Source organism: Ovis canadensis, chromosome 23, assembly GCF_042477335.2.
Source record: "Ovis canadensis isolate MfBH-ARS-UI-01 breed Bighorn chromosome 23, ARS-UI_OviCan_v2, whole genome shotgun sequence".
Lineage (NCBI taxonomy): Eukaryota > Metazoa > Chordata > Mammalia > Artiodactyla > Bovidae > Ovis > Ovis canadensis.
Genome location: NC_091267.1, coordinates 53656750 through 53676129, shown reverse-complemented (window position 1 = coordinate 53676129; position 19380 = coordinate 53656750). Strand labels below are relative to the sequence as shown.

Genomic DNA, 19380 nt, shown 5'->3' with positions numbered 1-19380 from the left:
CCTCCTTTTTTAAAAATTCTCCTGTGTGTTATATATTTTTCACCGAATCTTTGTTCATTTTCGTTTTCCTTCCAATTTCCCTGCAGTAGTCAATTTGGCTGATATTCTCATTTTATCCTGACATTGCCCAAGCAGCTTGGCTGTTTTCTCCTAAGCTCCGGGAGGGGAAATGTGTCCTGGAGGAAGAAAGGATGCTGGTGGGTGGCAATCACCCAGATTTCAAAATGAAAGGAGCAGAGGAGGAGGGAGGTTGTGTTCAATTCCAGTTTTCTTAAGTCCTTTTATTGCTTGTCAATCTTGTGAATGGGTCTCAAGAAATACCACTAAAGGACCTGGTATAACTGGTATAACTTTGTGTCAAAGCTCCAGAATACAAAGGCTGCTTCTTTGATCCTGAGGTTAGGGCCCAACAATTCGGGTTTCTAGGGTAAGGCATTCATTTTCTATTCCCTCAGTGTGTGCAGCTATTCCCTCAGTCTGGGCAGCTGTCTTTAACACGACTCACGGTATTGAGGACATGACACATGGTGAAATGTCAAACATCCATTTATCAACAAATATTTATCAGTTAAGTGTGAACTCTATTAAGTGTGAACAGTTTGTGAAGATGAAAATGAAGACAACGCTCTATTAAAATTGTTTGCATCAAGAAGCACACGTGTACCTTGTTTGCTATGTGTGTGCTCAGTCGTGTGCAAGTCTTTGCAACCCCATGGACTGTAGCCCACCAGGCTCCTCTGTCCATGGGATTTCCCAGGCAGGAGTACTGGAGTGGGTTGCCATTTCCTACTCTAGTTAAAACACTATAAAAGCAAGGGCTGTGTTGGGGTGCAGTGGGGTAGAAAGGGATGAGAAGGCTTTAAGATCTTTGCAGGATCTGTCATGGCAGCACTTGAGGAATGACAGCCCAGCTTGCAAAGTGCTTTCACTGTGGTAAGGGGAAGGGTGGAGATGGGGTGGGTGGGGCGTGGGCACAGCTGTCCTAAGTTGCCTATGGAAACAAAGGGGCCCCAGTGTGGAGTACCAGGAAAGCCTGCAAAGTGGGCTGGGCCTTCTCATGGAGAATCCAGAAAGCTACCTCATGCCCGTCTCCAGCCAATCCCACAAGAGGCCACCACTGTGGTGTCTGTGGCCACATAAGGTAGGTGTGTGATTGATTATCCTTGTACTATTCTACCAGTTTTGCAAAGTGGTTCTCCCATTTCACACGTCCACCAGCAATGAAAATGCCAGTTACTAACAGGGATATTCTTGTGTTTACATAGTGCTATTACATTGTAGTTTAATTATCATTTTCCTGAGGGCTGATAGTGTTGAGTACCTTGCCAGGTATAGCGACCATTTCTATACTTTGGCAGAATGTTAGTTCAAGTCTTTCGGCCATTTAAAAACATGAGTTGTCTTTTATTTTTAAGTATTTGCTGCGTCAGGTCTCAGTTGCAGCACGTGGGGTCTTCATTGGGTCACGCAGGGTCTTTTCTTGCAGTGCATGGACTCTCCAGTTGTGGCGCTCTAGCTTAGTTGCTCTGCAGCATTTGGGATCTTAGTTCCCGAACCAGGAATTAACCTGCGTCCCTCGCAATGTGGCTTCCTAACCACTGGGGAAGTACCTGCCTCCTCCCACTTTTTTCTTTTTCACTCTTGAGCTTTGGCAGTGTATGTTAAGAGTTCTTTACATAGCCTGGGTGTCACATGTGCATTTGACACACACACACACACACAATTTTCTCTCAATATGTGGCTTGCCTTTTCATTAACGGTTGTTGTTCCGTCGCTCAGTCGTGTCCAACTCTTTGCAACCCCATGGCTTGCAGCATGCCAGGCTTCCCTTTTGTTCTCTGTCTCCCAGAGTTTGCTCAAACTCATGTTCATTGAGTCGACGATGCCATCCAACCATCTTCAGTCTCTGTCTCCCCCTTCTCTTCCTGCCCTCAATCTTTCCCCGCACCAGGGTCTTTCCTAATGAGTCGGCTCTTCGCATCAGGTGGCCAAAATAATGATATATTTGCTTAAAACCTTGTGGATCCAGATGATCAATTATTTCCTTCTATGGCTAAGTGTTTGCTGTCCCATTGTACTGTGATGTGGTGAGGGTTACGTGGTAGAAAAGCCTGTTCCCAGTTTGTCATCTGAGTACATGGAGCCAAGAACCACAGCAAAGCCCACTGCTGTGCCGTAATAAACACGTTGTACAAATGCAGAGCAACTGCTGAGAATGAACTGTTACGGCATTAAAGTTCATGAATAAGATGACAATGTGTAGAGTCCACATGTGATTATTAGTTGATAAAACTCAGATGAACCTTTGGCGATGGCCCCCCCTCCCCCAAGATCTGTCTGGCCTGTCAGGAAAGGTGTCATTTCTTGCTGGGAAGATGAGACAAGCAGATCTGGGGGCCCCCCCAGCACCCCAGGAACTCCAGATTCTTTTCCATCTGCTCGTGTGCTCTGCTGTCAAAGCCTATTTGGCAGAGATCTTTGGAACTGAGCTAATGTACTTCGTCACTTGTTATAGCCAGCCAGATTCCACATTGATCTAGTCGAAGAGATGGCAGCTGGGCTCAGGCAGGGTGAGAACCTTCCAGGACGGCCAGCAGAGACAGCATACACTCCCCAGTCGAGAGCCATGGGAAGGGAGAGTCCTCGGAGCAACTAACCTGGGGCCTGGGATGACAGCTTCATCAACCATGGAGCATGAAATGTGGATTTAATCTGCATCCCCCCAGTGGCACACGATGCTGAGCATTTTAAACACGTGGTTACTGGCGATTTGTTTATTTCCTTTCGTGAAGCATCTATTCAAGTCTTCCCCCATTTAAAGAAATTAGGTTGCCCGCCTTTTTTTTTTTTAATGCGTTCTTAATATAGTCTGAATATCAGTCCTTTGTTAAATATATGCTTTACAATTATATTTTTCCCAACCTGATTTTTATATAATAATCTTGTACACCATGACCTTGCTAAATCATCTTATTAGTTCTAATAGTTGAAGATACCTTAGGCTTTTGTATATAAATGATCATATTATTTGCAGATGGAGACTATTTTATCTCTTCTAATCTTTATGCCTTTTTATTGCTATTTTTCTTGCCTTTGGTATATGGTAAAATATTAAGTATAAAAAAATCATGAATGAGTCAAATATTCTTTTCTGTATCTATTGAAACTATATATATATTATAAAAAGCACATATTAAAAGGCAGTAACTCAAACAAGTTTAGTAAATAGCTTTGCACAAACATCCATCATTACCCCAGTGCCTATAACATCACAATTTATGATAGATGGCAGAGACTGGGCTCAAAACACAAACCTTCTGACTTTAAGGCTCTTTTTCTTTCACCAGCACCATGGTGTTTTCGGACTAGTTGAACATAAGAAATCTTATGATAATGCTTTTGGTTTTTTCCTCTTTATTTTTATGAATAAAATGCAACATACATATTATACTTGGCAATGAAGCTGACAGGATAAAAGAACATTAACTCTTGAGATGGGAGACAACATAAAAAACTGGCATCCTAGGGACAACATGACTTTTTAATCAAATCACATCATTTCCAAGAACAGCTGGAAAATACCTGAAAGAAAAGATGTCATTTTAAAATTAAGGTAGTGTGTGTATGTGTACAACTGTTGAAAAGTGTCTGAAACATTTTAATCCATGTCATATTATTTTTTATTAAGTGACATGTTTATGAAAAAAAAAAACCAAACAAACAAACAGCTAAAAGTGCCAGACAGAAAATAGAAACTACAGAGCCCCAGAATATATATTCCTTTCACATGTGTAATACATTTCTGTAAAACAGTTGAAATATGTTTGATAGAAAGAAGGGGCACTTTAATCTCACGTGACTTTCAGTCAAGTGCAATGTGGGGAAAACAGTTGAAAATGCATGAAATTTGATGAAGTAAATTCCTACATTTGAAAACCTGTGACTCCACTTGGTTAAACACACGAGACGACGACTAAAGGACAGATTCTCTCAGCCTCTACAACACACATCACAATTACAGAGTATTTTTGGTTTTAAAGCTTTTGCTAAAAATATTTTACATCATTAAATGCATATTATTAAATGTACATTGAAAGCTAACTGAAGTGACTTAAATAATAAGATCAGGGACCATTTGTAACAAAAATTGTTAACGTCTGTCATTTTTCCCCCTCCAGGAAAGACAAGTGAGGTAGTTTATACTGTATATACATTGTAAAGAGATTAATATTCCAGTTTGTTCAAAGATCTCCCCTTGAACTCACTGAATTCACTGTTCAGTGACCTGAAGAATCATATCCTCAAGGGAGTTGTTTAGCAAAGGAATCTTCTTTTATAGACTGGAGGCAAGAAGGAGCCCGTTCTAGGGTTTTTTTCTGAATAAGCATTCCTAAAACGTTAACTTTTTCTAACGCTCTCCTAGATGTCATTTTCCTAACTGTACACCAAGAGCACATGGGACAAGGTGAGGTGGAAGCTTCCAAGAACGGAATTTAGAAGCCCAGGGTGTGACTCTTGGTTGCAGACACACTATTCATGTCTGCCTTAACACTATTCGTTTTTACAGATGACTGTAACTATTGCAAAAACAACTCTTCATAAGGCAAAGATCGTTTTCTCAACACTTAGGTGACTAGTATTTTTGAGTTTTAGTTGTACGGGTTTGTTTATTCATTAAGAATAAACTTAAGTTTAAAAAAAGTAATAAAATCAGTAAAAAGAACTTTTTTAACCTCAGAAAAATTAGTTTGTGTCTGTCTACCAGAAATTCTTCTCTGATCAGTTAGTTAATTCTATGACTAAGAAGTCAAGTTACATCCAATATATTGGTACTGACATGGGCTTCCATATTTTATAGTTATTTTAAAGTTGTCACACACCCTTGAAGGCAGTGAAGTGATTAATTTAAGATTATTGACTGGGCTGAGCCTTTGATATCTAAATGGTGTCACATCTTACCCACATCAAAGGATAAGAAATTCAGAAACTTGTTAGCTGTTTATTTAAAACTAATGACTAATGGGGTAAATCTTAAAACTTTTAGAAGTCTTCCACCAGTACTAATGTGTTTTCAGTCAAAAGAAATAAAAATTCTGAAATGAAAAATTAAAAATAAAAATTGGCTAGGTCGGTGAATTTTCTAAACACAACAGAATTTATTCTAAAGGAAATTCAGTTCGAAAAACCAGTTATTGTTTTAATATATACACAGAAGTGTAAGGCACCTAATTTGAAGAACTTCCTTGTATGTGTGCATCAGTTACAGCCATCTTTTGTCTTGGAACTTAGCAACTAATACACGGAGTAAAATGCTTACTCCTGTTGTCTGAATTGCAAGAATGATAACTGCATTTTCTTAGACCCTCAAAGTTCATTATGCAAACTCACACGCTGTCAATTAGCCATACGTTGAAAACTGATGAAATATAGGAATAAATATAAACCAAGAGAATGCATGTTTTTCTTCCACTGGGTGTTCAAGCAAAGGAAATAAAAACTCTCAAATAAACAAAATGAATGGATATTAGCTCTCCACAAAAATGTAACAAAGCTCCAATGGCCGGGAACGTTGAATATAAATCAAGGTTTTATAGATATCAAGGCATAATGAGCATGGAAAAGATTTCTTCTATAATACAGGCTTAAATTATCATCACATTATGTTCTGAGACTTGGTAAGAAGATAAAGGGCTTCCCAGGTGGCACTAGTGGTAAAGAACCCACCTACCAATGCAAGTAGATAAAATGTTTTCTGCATTTGTGAGCAACTTTGTCTATTGTTTGAACTGCAAGGGAGAGTCATTTGGATGTTAAATTTCATTAAAACTCACATAAGCTCGTCAAAATCTCAAGCTGTAGATTCTAATCCAAAGCACACATGTGGGATAAGTGAGACCTTTATCCCCGTTTCTCCATGCTGCAGTCCCCAGAGGAAAGGCAGGGCTCCCTGATCCCTCAGCACATGTCAGATCTGCTCTCAGAATCGTGGAGAACTGTGCTTTCTCACCAACTGCAGGCCTGGAAAAATGGCCCTGTGGGCTTCTGGAAGCGAGGCAGTTTTCAGGTCACCCAACATGCATCTGATTCTAAAGCCTGATCCTAATCCACGGGGCCTGGCCAAGTCTATGATGGATGAACACAAACAAAATCTGTTTTTATAGCATAGGAAGTCTGGATGGAATGGTATTTTTCAGCACTCTTGGATAAAGAGCATTTGGATAAAGGCAGTTCTGCATTTGAACACTGGGGCTGCAGAAGTGATTATCTACAGTCATGAAACTTAAAAAATGATCTGTTTGGGGAGGAAAGACAATCTGGGCCTGGCACATGGAGAGCTATTCACTGAGCACCATCATCATGATGAGAAACAGAAGCTCCAGGACTGCTGACTATACTGAATGTTACGGAAGCACAAGAAAATCCTTTGTAAATCTGACCTTAACTATGTGTTCATAACAGAGTAAGCTTTACAAGTATCCGTTTTCAAAAGTCCATGATGGAGAAATGTTCACTTGCACCAGAAAGCAGACAGTCACAGCATGCTACAGCATACGTAACAATACAGTGGTCTGCAGACAGAAGTTCCTCCTCCTCCAATTCAGGAGCAAGCCAGAGCATCAATACTGTATGTGTGACTTTGGAAACAGATTCTCTTTGGAAAGGAGATCTAAATTACTGTTCAGAGAAGAAATTTTTTTTCCTGGCATTCTTGTCCAAAAAGGTCAATATATATATATATATATAAAACATACGTATAAAAAAGTCTCTTCCACCTCTTGTGTTTGGCAGCATTTGCTACATCGAGAAGTGCCTCTTATCCTCAGGTGTAAAGACCAAGCTCATTTCTGTTGTGAGTCAAAGTATCAGAAATGATGAGAGCTCCATATTCTATGCTGGCCTTTCTTCTGGAAGGACCCTCTTTCCTTCACTCTTAACCAAGGAACCACCATGAGACGGCTTCAGCTCAGATGGTCAACCAGCTCCTCTTCCACGATTCATGCTGGCAATTCTGGGAGACACCAGTTGGGCTGAGAAACACCGAGAGGGCCTAGGGACAGACATGTCAGAAGCTTGTTTTTTCCCTACTGAATGTAGGACTCCTTGGTGTGTAATACATGATAGCTGCCATCTTGGGGGGTGATTTCAAACACTCTGTTGGGGTTTAATCACCCATTCTGCCTGGGGATTCACATGATAAACATCCAATATATAAGCATCCGGATCCAAGCAGTGCTGTCCTAAAAGAAATGAAAATCGGAGAATGTTTTCAAAAGGCCACTCTTCTGTGCATGGGCCTATTTGTGTGTATGGGTGTTGCAAGTCTCAAATAAGGCCAATATCATTCTCTCAGCCAAAAGCAGATTCAGTTTAAAGTTTCCAGCACAGCCAACCTACCTTCCTTCCCTCTTTATTTCTTTCTGACTGTGAAGTACTCCAAATAAACCCCATGTGACACTGTGGAAAAAAACAGACTAAGCCCAGGAAAACTGCTCCCCAGATTCCACACCAATTAGAACAACATGGCAAGAACCTGTTTCAGGCATCTACTCATTTATCTGATGATGATCACTGATGATCATTTATGAGATAATACATGTCCTCTAGATTTTTTTTTTAACAGATAGTACCTTGACCAGGACTAAGGATGAACATGAAATTTTATTTTAGGAGTGGTCATTTCATTTCTCTCCTGTGGGCAGAAGATCTGGAATAACAACAGAAAGGGGCAAATGCATTTGAAAATTCTTATGTACAGTGTGTTTGAAATGTGCACTAAAGTCTCAAAAAAATACCAAGATTACATTGCTTGCTTGACTCATTCATTCAGTTTCAAGTATTTCTTGAGCCATTATGGTGTTGAGCATTATTCTAAGGGCGAGGCCACAGCAATGCATCAGACACGTAAAAATATCTGCCCTCTTGCTTATGTTCTGAAAGTGGTAAAAGGCAACTAGCAAATAAGAAAGTATGATGGGAAGTGAGCCCGATGATGATAAGGATGTGAGAGAACAAGAAAGCCAGGAAGGCAGAAAGAGGGTCCCGTCCAGGAAGCTCTCAGTGAGAAGCTGATACAGCAGCAAACACCCGCCAGGTGAGGGAGTGAGGGGAGGGCCATCCGAGGGAGGTTGCTCTGGGCCCAGGTCAGAGCAGAGGCGAAGGCCCAGGACAAGATGCGCTGGTGGCCAGGCGTGAAGGTGGGTGTCGAGGCGAGTCTGGACGTTAACCTGAGAGACGGCGGCACCCAGATGCCTCCAGAGCAGGGAGACAGACGAGCTCACCACGGAGACAAGTGCAGAGAGAACCATCCCCCGCGCTCAGAGGGTGAGAGGATGAGGAGTAACAGGCAGAGGACACGCAGAAGGAGCGGCCCGTGAAGCGGGGCTGGAGGGCGGGGGAGCCAGGCGCCCAGGGGCCCTGGACACCGGGGGAAGAGGGCACTGCTTTCAAAGGAGGGAAGGATCAACTCGGGTGATTATGAAGACAGAAGGAAGCCCTGCATTTCACACCTGAGAGTCCTCTGGTGACCAGGACGAAAGAGCAATTCTGGTGAAGTGTCGAGGGGTAAAGCCTGAGTGGAGCGGCTTCAGGAGAGAAGGAGGGGGAGAGACTGGAGCACAGATGACCAGTTCAAGGAGCCGCCGTTGCAGAGAAATGGGAGTCGACTGGACGGTGTCGAGAGAGTTGTGTGGAGATGGGCGGAGTTACAGAAATGTTTATGCAGAGAGAAATGGTGGGCTTGGGAGGGGAAAGCTGGCCACAGAGGGGACGATGACCACAGCCCTCATCAGCAGGAGGGACGCGCCGGCCACGAACAGGAGCATGAGGATTTCATCCCAACCATGAGGGGCAAGAGGGAGCTAAGGGCACACGCGCGGGGACGGAATTTTCTTTTTATTCCTTCCCGTCCCCTCAGGGGAAGAGGATGAACCTGGACTGAGAGCTGAACAGCGAACTTCAACCAAAAGGATGTCAAGACTCTGGAAGCGCCACAGCTTTTCCTTTCATTTGCCCGAATCTCCAGAGACACTCTAACTTTCAGAGTCATCTTTAAAGACTCAGAAACCTACTCCACGTCAACTACAATATTTACATGTAAAATTTGAAAATATTTTAGGAACACTTTTTTAGGAAAGTTACACTATTCTTATGTGAAATTAAAAAAAAAACAGACACTTTGATTTTATATCTAAGAAACTTGTAAAATATGCTTTTATTAACACAGTTGTTCAGTGGCTCAGTCGTGTCTGACTCTTTGCGACCCCATTGGACTGCAGCACACCAGGCTTCCCTGTCCTTCACCATCTCCCAGAATTTGCTCAAACTCATGTCCACTGAGTCAGTGATGCCATCCTACCATCTCTTATTAACACGATAATAGCATCCTGTTTCCTTTAGAGCATTACTCAGAGTAATCAGTAGATTACTCAGTTTCTCTGCTCCAGGAGATGGTGAAGGACAGGGAAGCCTGGCGTGCTGCAGTCTATGGGCTCACAAAGAGTGGGACACGACTTAGTGACGGAACAACAACAGAGTAATCAGAGCCTGTAGGAGTAAAAATCACCAACAAATGCTTACCTATATTACCTCCGATTTCATATAGCCTTTGGTTCTGGATCTTAATGCATTCTGATGAACCATGACTGAGAAAAGAAGAAAGCGATATAATTTCAACCCTCTTCAGAGATTCTGAGGTAAACCTGTGGATTAAGTACCATAGCAGCAAACAATTCATTCTGCCTTGAGTGGAATACACCCCCCAAATTATGCTGATGACTGAAGGGAGGATAAAAGGTTTTTTTGGTCTGTTTGACACAGCGAAGTGTCTGAGGCAGAGAGGAAGAAGGATGCAGCTGGGCTCCACAGCTGCCCCGGCCTTTCCATCCACGACTGTCACACTGTCAGCTCCACTCGAGAGGGGACACCGTTGCTGGCATGTCAAGGCTGGCCAAGGAGCAGCTGGGGGCTTCACACTGCCTTGTCGTGGGCCGCCATTACTCTCAGTTCAAAGGCAGTCCAGCCTCATTTCTGCAGTTGTCAAAAATCGGATGGGGCTCTCTCCTTAGCCCATGCCACATTTCTAAGCCTGCCCAGGGCTTTGCAAACTAAGGCTGACTTTGTTGTATGTCTCTGCCTGATAACGAAAGCAAGTTGGAGCAAATAATTGGCCAATTTTAATTTTCCACCCTGGACAAGGCTGCCAGGATAGAAGAGTCTGAAAAGGCCACTGCTGAGCTCCGGTTCCTTGAACTGTCAGCCTGGTTACTTACAGACATGGTTACAGACTATCCTCTCTCTCCCCTGTGAGGGAGAAGGATATGCACCCTCTTTGTTTAATTAAACATTTTATTTGAGATAGTTGTAGATCTGTATGTATGTGGATATAAGAAAATATACAGACACATCCTGTGTACTTCTTCCCATCTTGCAATGTCTGAGTGCAATGTCACAACAGAAGGGCCCCATGGATTCAATCAAGCTACAGTGTTTCCTTCCCCACATGGTCCCCCTAGTTCCCACTGATAGCCCCACACCCCGCCCTTGTCCTTATCCTCCAACATTTACCATGACTTAATGTTCTTTAGGGTGACTTAAGGCAGACATGGCTCAGACAGTAAAGAATCTGCCTGCAATGCAGGAGACCTGGGTTTGACCCCTGGGTCAGGAAGATCCCCTGGAGAAGGGAATGGCAATCCACTCCATTATTCTTACCTGGAGAATTCTACGGACAGAGGAGCCTGGCGGGCTACAGTCCATGGGGTCACAAAGAGTCGGACATGACTGAGCAACTAACATCTTCACACTTTCAAGGTGGTCATGCAAAAATATTTTGTCAACATCACTCTGATCCTAAGGTTCATTGATAGTAGGTTTTATGACGTTCACTCCACTACATAAACTGTACTTGTTACAATCATGTTAAAGCCCAATGGAGCCTGGAATAACAATATTCCTGGAAATCTATCAAGATATATAAAAAGTAACTTGCTAAAATTTTTATCCGAATAAAAAGTAAAGCTCAATGAGTAAATGAAGCCACCAACACAGAAAATCTACCTATTTAAGAATCTCAATTGTAGAAGTTCCTTGGGGAAAAAAAAGCTTTTGTTATTGACAATTCTACGGTATATTTCTTTCTCTACTTTTGATTCTTCAGTTACTGGTGAAGTCCTTAAAGTAACAGGTTCTAATTTTTCGAAAAGGTCACATTTTCAAATAAAAGATTTGCTCATCAGATAAAAGCCCATCTGCCTTACAGAGACTCTCACATCTACTTACCTGTTCTCACACTGAAATTTCGCCAGTATGTCTTTGACTTTGGTTTGACTGTTGAGTTGAATGGCCATGGACACCTTGGAGAGAAGGGGCGCGTGGACCCTTATGACGCCCTCTGGCACGTCGGACTGCCAGGGAGGAAAAAGGCAGCACGTTCTGTCAAACTCAGCGATTGCACTTAAGAGACTCGGAAATCAGTGGCGTTCCAAAAGAGGGAAACGTGGGAACATGACGGGGCATGAGCCAGAACAGAACACTGCTTCCTTTCTTACAGGAGATTCGCTAATGACCAAACTTAACCTGGGGTTTTACTTTTGTTACAGGCTTAGGTCTCACTATAACGCCTTAAAGTCACAAGAGAGGGGGCTTCCCTGGTGGTCTGGTGGCCAAGACTCTGCGCTCCCAATGCTGAGGGCCCACATTCGATCCTTGGTCAGGGAACTGGATCCCACCTGCTGCAACTGAAGATCCCGTGTGCTCCAATGAAGACTAAGAGCCTGCATGCCACCGCTAAGACCCAGTGCAGCCAGATAAACAGATGGATATTTTTTATAAGTCACGAGGGAAGTGAGACTGGATTGTGACAGAGATCTAATGTTTCTATCCGTGCATTTTCTTGCACAATGTCCTGAATAGGCCTACTTGAAGCAGGATTCTGTATTTCAATTTTTTTAAGAAAGTCAACCTTCTGAAAATTTAAGGATCTATTTGAAAATGTGCCTTTCAAATATACCTGTTTCTTTAGTCAGCAGCAATGAATGGTCATCCCAAATTACATTCCAGATGGGCACCGAACTCGACCCCTCAAAGTGTGCTAGGAACACTGTGAAGGACGGGGTGTGGATGGCTGGGAAGGGTGTGTGGCTCTCATGGGCCCTGGGACCTCAGAGCTCCCGTCTGCATGAAATATTCAAAGAATGGTGCTATCTACTGGACAGTAAAGTCTGTTCTGTTCTAACTGGATGGAAAATTCCCATTGTCTCAAAATTTTGAGTGTTTTAAATATTAATTATCTATTTAGAGATGGACAGAAATAAATAAATTTCTATCTGAGGATCTGGCTATACCTCAGGTAATTGTTTTAAATAATCTGTGCATTATCAAAGGATGGTATTGTTGATGTAGAAGGTTCATGTGAATTGACTCACTATATCCCCTAGAGGAAATATGGGTTGAATTGTGTCCTCCTAACCCCATCAAATACATAGAAGTTCTAAGCCCCAGGACCTCAAAATGTGACCTTGTGGAAACAGGAGTACAATGTGCCCTTAATCCAAGGACCGGTATACTCCAGTGACCGGCCACTGTACTGCAGTGACCGCTGTCCTTATAAGAGGAGAACACACACACACGCGTACACACTCACACGCACGCAGGGTGAATGCCAAGTGAGGACAGAAGCAGAGGTTGGATGATGCCTCATCCACAGCTAAAGAAGGCCCAGGACTCCCGGCATGGCTGAAAGCTAAGAATGACGTCAGAATCACATCCTCCTTTCACAGCCTTCAGAAGGAACCAACCAAACAACACCTTGGTTTCGGAGTTTCAGCCTCCAGAACTGTGGGAAAGTAAACTCTATCACTTCAATCCACCCTGTTTGTGGCACTGTTACTGCAGCAACTAGGAAACTATTTTTAAAGGGTCAATTCTTACAATATATTTCTACTGTTGCCAGCGAGAACCAGGAGAGCGTGCGGGAATGGCCAGTGCCAGGGTTCGGGAGCTGGGAGGGGGCAGGGAGCTAAGAGCACCCTCCTAAAACACTCTTTGGGGCATTTGATGTCCCTCCCCTACCAGCGCCCCCCAGAAGCCTCTGAAGATGAATTCCACACTCCTGACATTATTGAGACTGTTATAATGATCACAGGCTCCCTCTAACTTTCCAGAGTATTCACTCTTGTGAACAGAACCCCTAGCCACAAACTCCAAGTCATCAGTTAGTTGAGTCCCTATACCATTCCTTCACATGCTACACTGAAAACATCAAGTGTGAAGGGATAGCATGACCAAAATTAGATATAGATACAGCCAAAGAATACTATGTAAGGAGTTAATAATTAGGGAGGAGAGGGAATAATTTATTTTCTTACCATTCTTCTTGTAGAGGCTGATTTTTGCAGTACCTTTGATGTCTTGGGGCTTGTAACCTAAAAAAAAAACCAAACAACACATTTAATCTTTAGAATTGATGTTGAGAAAACAAGCACACACTGGTGCTAGAAGTGTAAACTGGTACAATCTTTATGGAAAACATTTTGGCAATATTTACCAATTATAAAATATATTCACTCTGACCCAACAATTCCACATCTATAACTTCATCCTACAAACAGTCTTCATTTGTAAGAAATGACAAATTGCAAGTTTATTCACTGATGCATAAACTTTAATAGCAAAAGGTTGGACACAATCTAACTATTCAACCGTCTGGGAATATTTAAGTAAGTCAGTGTGCCTTTGGAATATCATGCAAAAGGAGCAAAGAGGAAGGCTTTGTGGACTGATGTGGAATAACCACTATGATTCCATAAGTCATTAAAGATGATGCAGGAGAGCTTCACCTACATTACCATTCGTGTGAAAAAGGTGAAGACCACATCCTCATATTTGCTTGTATGTCACAGCACCTCTCTACAAGTAAATATACCTGTGTGTTCCCGTGCACACATGCTGTCATTGGTTACATTACTTGTTCTCAGGAGGGGAAGTCAGAGCTGACCAACTTTTTTCTGTAGTTTCTCCCCTTCCAATCTTTTGAATTCTGTAAACTGTCAATGAACTATCAGTCTTAGTCAAGAAGTAAAATTACGATATAGTATAAGAGAACCAAAGAAAGACTATTTCTTCATCTTTAAGTGCTTGCTTCCATGATATGTATAACCTTTTAAAATTCTACTTAGTTCTACTTATACTTAAAACACTAACGCAACTGACATGCATAAAGCATCACACAGTTCTTTACACCCACACTGTATGTGAGTTGATGCTGATGACAACTCGGTGAAATAGGTAGGTATCATTACTTTTCCCCCCAAAGTGAAAATGTAAGAAAATTGAGGCTCAGAGATAGACTTAAATTTGCGTGGGCTCGCAAAGCCTGACCTGACCTCAGATTCAGCTCCACACACATCATACTAACACCATTAAAATTTTCCAGAATGAAAATAGCAAAGAGTAAGAAGTCTGTCCCTCCATAAAAGCAATGAACAAACTGGAAAAACCTGTCACTGTCAACTTCTTCAGAACTCCAGAAAGTGGCAACCAGGGGAGGTGCTTAAGTAAGGCAAACAACTGAGTCTTAATCAGAATGGTGAACTCAGTGGCATCTTAGTTTACACTTTCCCATCTCTGCTCCACAGCTCAGTGACAGCCTTGAAAATAACCGCCTGCATTCCTGGTGCAGGTACCAAAGGGCGTGGAAGGGACCTCATTCACAAGGAATTCTAGTTATTTGTTCCCTGGAAGACTGGCTAGCCTTTATCTTGTCTGACTTGGAACCTGACCAGTGCTAAAGTGGTGTGATGTTGAAAACATTTATAGGCAAATGTTTTACTCACTGCTGCCTGACGCAGTGCCTAAGAGCAGGGGAAAATATAAACTAACTAAAAATCTTGGGAGGCAAGCCTAGGGAACTAGAGGCTTTGGGGAGTAAGGTCTTTGAAAAGCTCCAACATATTCCTGAGAACCTAGAAGGTCATGTGCATGCTCAGGGCTGTGCACATACTCAGCAAAGACCTGAAAAGAACCTAAGTGCTCACCTCTGGCTGACCTTTACTGTCCAAACAGGAACTAAAGTTCAGGCCAAATTGTAAGCTGCCTGGCTGAATGCTGAAGGTGTGTCAAGCACACAAACACACAGAGCTCATCTACAAAGACTGGGAGATATTTTTGGCTCCAGGTATCTAAGAAAATCTCTGTGCAAACACCAGCAAACCACTAGGCTAACGAAACAGAGATTTGAGCAGCCACAGAAAACATAAAGACACAAGAAAATTAGTTCAGCAGCAAAGTCATTAAAAAATATATAACAGCTATAACAGACAGCAACCCTGGGGAGGGGGAAGAACCTGAAGTTGATCTAGGAGACATCTGTAGGACAGTGACAGGAGAATCCATTCTTAAGCACATATAAAACACTGTCCAGGATAGACAGTATGTTAGACCACAAAACAGGTCTCAGTCAAGTTTAAAATATCAAAATAATACAACACATGCTACATAGCCACCATGAAATAAAATTAGAAATCAATAACAAAAGGAAATATAGAAAATTTATGCCTAAATAACCAATGGGTCCAAGGGAAATTAGAAAATACCTTGAAATGAACCATAATGAAACGCAGTACACCAGAACTTACTGGATGGAGCCAAAAGTACCCAGAGGAAAATTTACAGAAGTACATGCTGACTTTAAAATAAAACCTCAAACTAGTTGCCTAACTTTCCATCTTATGAAAGTGAAAAAAGCCAGCCAAACTCAAAACAAGCATAAAGAAGGAAAAAATAAAGATCTGAGTTTTAATAAGGGCTAGAGAAAAACAAAAAATAGAGAAAGTCAATGAAACAAAAGTTGGCTCTTCAAAAAGACCAAAGAAATGGACAAACCTCTGGCTAGATTCACCAAGAAAAAAAGAAAAGATTCAAATTATTAACCAAGAGTATGAGAGGGAACATTAATACAAACCTTACAGAAATAAAAAAGATTATAATATAATACTATTTATATGAACAATTAGTATTTCAACAAATTAGATAACCTAGATGATATAAAGTCCTAGAAACACACTGACTATCAATACTGACTCAAAAAGAAACAGAAAATCTTGAATGGAGCTATAATAAGAACTTGAGTTAGTAATAAAAAAAATTCTTACAGGGAAAAGTCCAGGACCAGGTGACTTCACTGGTGAATTTTACCACATGTTTAAAGAAATAACACTAATCTTTCTCAAACTCTTCCAAAAAATAGAAGGAGGAACCACTTTCTAACTCATTCTGTAAGGCTATTATTTCCCTAATACCACATCCAGACAAAGGCATAACAAGAACAAAAAACTAAAGGCCAATATCCCTTATCAAAGTTGGTGCAAAAATCCTCAACAAATAGAGTTGCCATATGACCCAACAGATGTCCAAGAGAAATGCAAAACAGACAAAAAAGTGAAGTAGTGATACATGCTACCACAGGATGAGCCTCGCAGTCATGACGCCAAGTGACAGAAGTCACGCACACAACAGGCCACATATTGTATGAGTCCAGTTACATGAAAGGTCCAGGTAGATAAATTCATAGAGATAGAAAGTAGAGGACCTGCGCGCGTGCGTCCGCCTGCCGCTGCCGGGCCCGTCCCGCCCATGCCCCGCCCACGCACCCGTCTCCTGAATCCCGGGTGGGCTCGGGAACCGGTCGGGGAAGCTGCCTCTCCGGGAACGTAGGGAACGCTGGGAGCCGGGGAGTGACGGCCCCGAGCGTGCGAAAGCCGCCGGTCCCCGAGAAATCCCCCTTCTCCAGGATGTTCTTGGGCGCGTGGCTTAAAGTTCAGGAGGGGTGGGAGGGTGCGGTGACGTCGAGAAGGGCTGGCTGCCCGCCCGAGAGCACTTCGGGGCGGGCCCTCCCAGGCTAGGGGGAACGACGGCCGGGGTTTTCGTTGGGTGGTTCCCCCTCTTCCCTCTGTCGCACATGCAAATCTCCGCCCCCGGACCGGCGGGCGGCGCAGCGCGGGCGTCCCGGAGCGCCCTCGAGGGGAAGTGCGGAAGCTGACGTGGCCTCAGTGAGCCTGTAAGTCAGGTATTTGCATACGGGGACCCCCGAAGTCTGATATCCCTTTGCAACATCTCCTTTGTGACGGTTCTGTTAACGTACTTGACAAACTAAAAAACTTTTCATGAGGAGTGAATGCTTAACTGGTATGGGGTTTCTTTTGAGGATGGTAAAGATATTCTGAAATTAGATAGTGGTGATGTTATACAATACTGTGAATTATACTAGAAATAGATAACTAAAAATTACACATTTTGAAATAGTTAAAATGGCAAATTTTATATTATGTGAATTTTTTCTCAATTAAAACAAAAAATTTCCCCCAAATTTAGCATGTCTACTTGATCTGAAATCCCTTTACCTGTATATAGTGAGGGAACGCAGCCATCCATCCCGACTGTGATAGATCAGTTAGCATTACCTCTACCTTACTGCCTCGGGATTCACTATTTCTTTCCTTGAATGAACTCTCCTCTCCTTGTTCCCTTTAAAGTGCTGTCCATCCTTCAAGGTGCAGTTCAAATGCCACTTTCTCCGGGAAGCCTCCACATGCTCCACATTGGACACACTTCCTTCTCCTCTGTGTGAGCCCCAGGCCGCTATCTGCACAACACGCCTGACACGGAATGCATATCCATGGCTCTTGTGTACACTGCTCTATCAGATTCTCTCTCTGCTGGATACACATTCCTTTAAGGACAAAGTGAGTTTCCTGTACTCTCCATCCTCCTCAAGCCCAAATGCTATGCAATCGTCCTCAGAGATCTTTAAAGCAGTAAAGATAATTCTTCTAAAGCCTGTTCCCATTATGCGTCTCCACACAAACAACTGTGCTAAGGCAAAAATTCTTTGAAGTGCAACAAATTTACACTAAATGACTTGAGGATTAGATATCCTTTCAGCATCCACTCACCATGGAAATCTCAGTCTCTAGCTATTAGATACACTGACAGCTGGACCACCCTTAAATCCAGTTCACAGGGATTAAAATGTTGACTCTCAGCATCTGTAAGAACCATTTGCCCTTAAGTACTTGAGAGAATATTAACGGAATTATCTTTATTAACATTAATGAATTGTCTCTCATGATGACAGACAGAATTCAAAAACTTCAAGCACAAAGCACCTAATTCAACAAAATGGAAATACCACAGCACTCTGTCGTGAATGCAATTTCCACAGTGTTCACAGTCACAAGAGTGACACTTTGTGAGAACATAACAATTCTGCTTCATGATTACAAGCTACTTTGTGCATCACTTTGAGACAGAAGAGCCTGGGTGGTCATGACATTCGTGCGTTTATTTATTGTCTCATTACCCCTCGCTCTATGGTCTTCCTCCTTAGCAGCTTTTTGACACTTGGGAGCGGCTTCTTTAACAACATGGTGGCTTCATTCATTCTTCTGACTTGAGCAATTAAGAAAGACGGAACCTGGAGAAGAAACAGAGCCTGAATAGAAGGGAAACATGTGGGTTGACCCTCCCTGGTAGAGTCTGTCTTCAGTTATGTTTACTCCTTCTGGCCACTCAGTATCCAGGAACCAGGAACTGTGGTTCTGTCCTCATAAAGATTAGGAAAATCTATTAGAATTCCTGTTTAAAGGAAAATAAGTTTGGGAGCGAGTAGCTCTGTGGAATGCGAAAGATGCCGCCAGGAACTCGGGATCATGTCTCCTATCTCCCCTTGTGACTGAGGGCACTGCTTGCTAACCAGCCTCTGTGTTTCCTGGGTGGGTGCCGGTGGACGCAAGAGGAACATCCAGGTCGTCACATTGGTACTCACCGTCCATAACATCTCCTGGTACTTGAGCATCAGACGGATGATGTGGGCAGCAGTGTTTGCTAAGAGTAATTCTTCACAGTCAGAATGTTTGCTTCTACTGAAGAAAAGATTCGGTGCCATGATGGTAGAAATGTTCCATATACTCATGCGGTTTTTTGATTCATTGGCAATGACTTTATTGAAGAATGTCATGAGGGCCTAATAAGAAGCAGCACGGTGTCACACTAGTTGTAAATCATAAAAAGGCATCGCTGATTACTGTCATTCATTTCTATACCCATTCACCAGGCCTCTAGAAAATGGTCAGAACTACAGAATGGCTAAACATGTCATGTTTCTTCTTTAACTGCTTAAAAGTGTGAATGAGAAATGTGAAGAATTTATTTATTTCTTTGCTTCATAACAGCTCCATTTTTTATGGAATTTGTCATATTGGGATCGCTATAAATAATAGTTTGCATTTTCTTATTTTCTTTTATCTTAAGCAAGTTTGACAGATATTAAAATTAAACAACAAACAAGGGAGAAAAAACACTACAGCTCAAATAAACATGAAATGC

General features: G+C 42.3%; 1 protein-coding gene across 6 annotated transcripts in view; it reads right to left on the bottom strand.

Moving 5' to 3' along the window:
- Positions 1–3397: 3397 nt before the first annotated feature.
- Positions 3398–19380, bottom strand: part of ARHGAP28 (Rho GTPase activating protein 28) — a 142220-nt gene continuing 126237 nt past the window's right edge. For 4 of the 6 annotated variants that reach the window (XM_069568615.1, XM_069568617.1, XM_069568618.1 and 1 more), the window contains 6 exons: positions 18821–19018; positions 18356–18469; positions 13365–13421; positions 11278–11402; positions 9577–9641; positions 3398–7238 (listed from right to left, as the gene is read on the bottom strand). In XM_069568615.1, coding sequence (XP_069424716.1) covers positions 7144–7238; positions 9577–9641; positions 11278–11402; positions 13365–13421; positions 18356–18469; positions 18821–19018 — 654 coding nt within the window. In that variant the 3' untranslated portion in view covers positions 3398–7143. Of the gene's footprint in view, positions 7239–7407; positions 7456–9576; positions 9642–11277; positions 11403–13364; positions 13422–18079; positions 18470–18820; positions 19019–19380 lie in introns of those variants that run through there. The other 2 variants (XM_069568616.1, XM_069568620.1) reach the window with 2 other exon arrangements.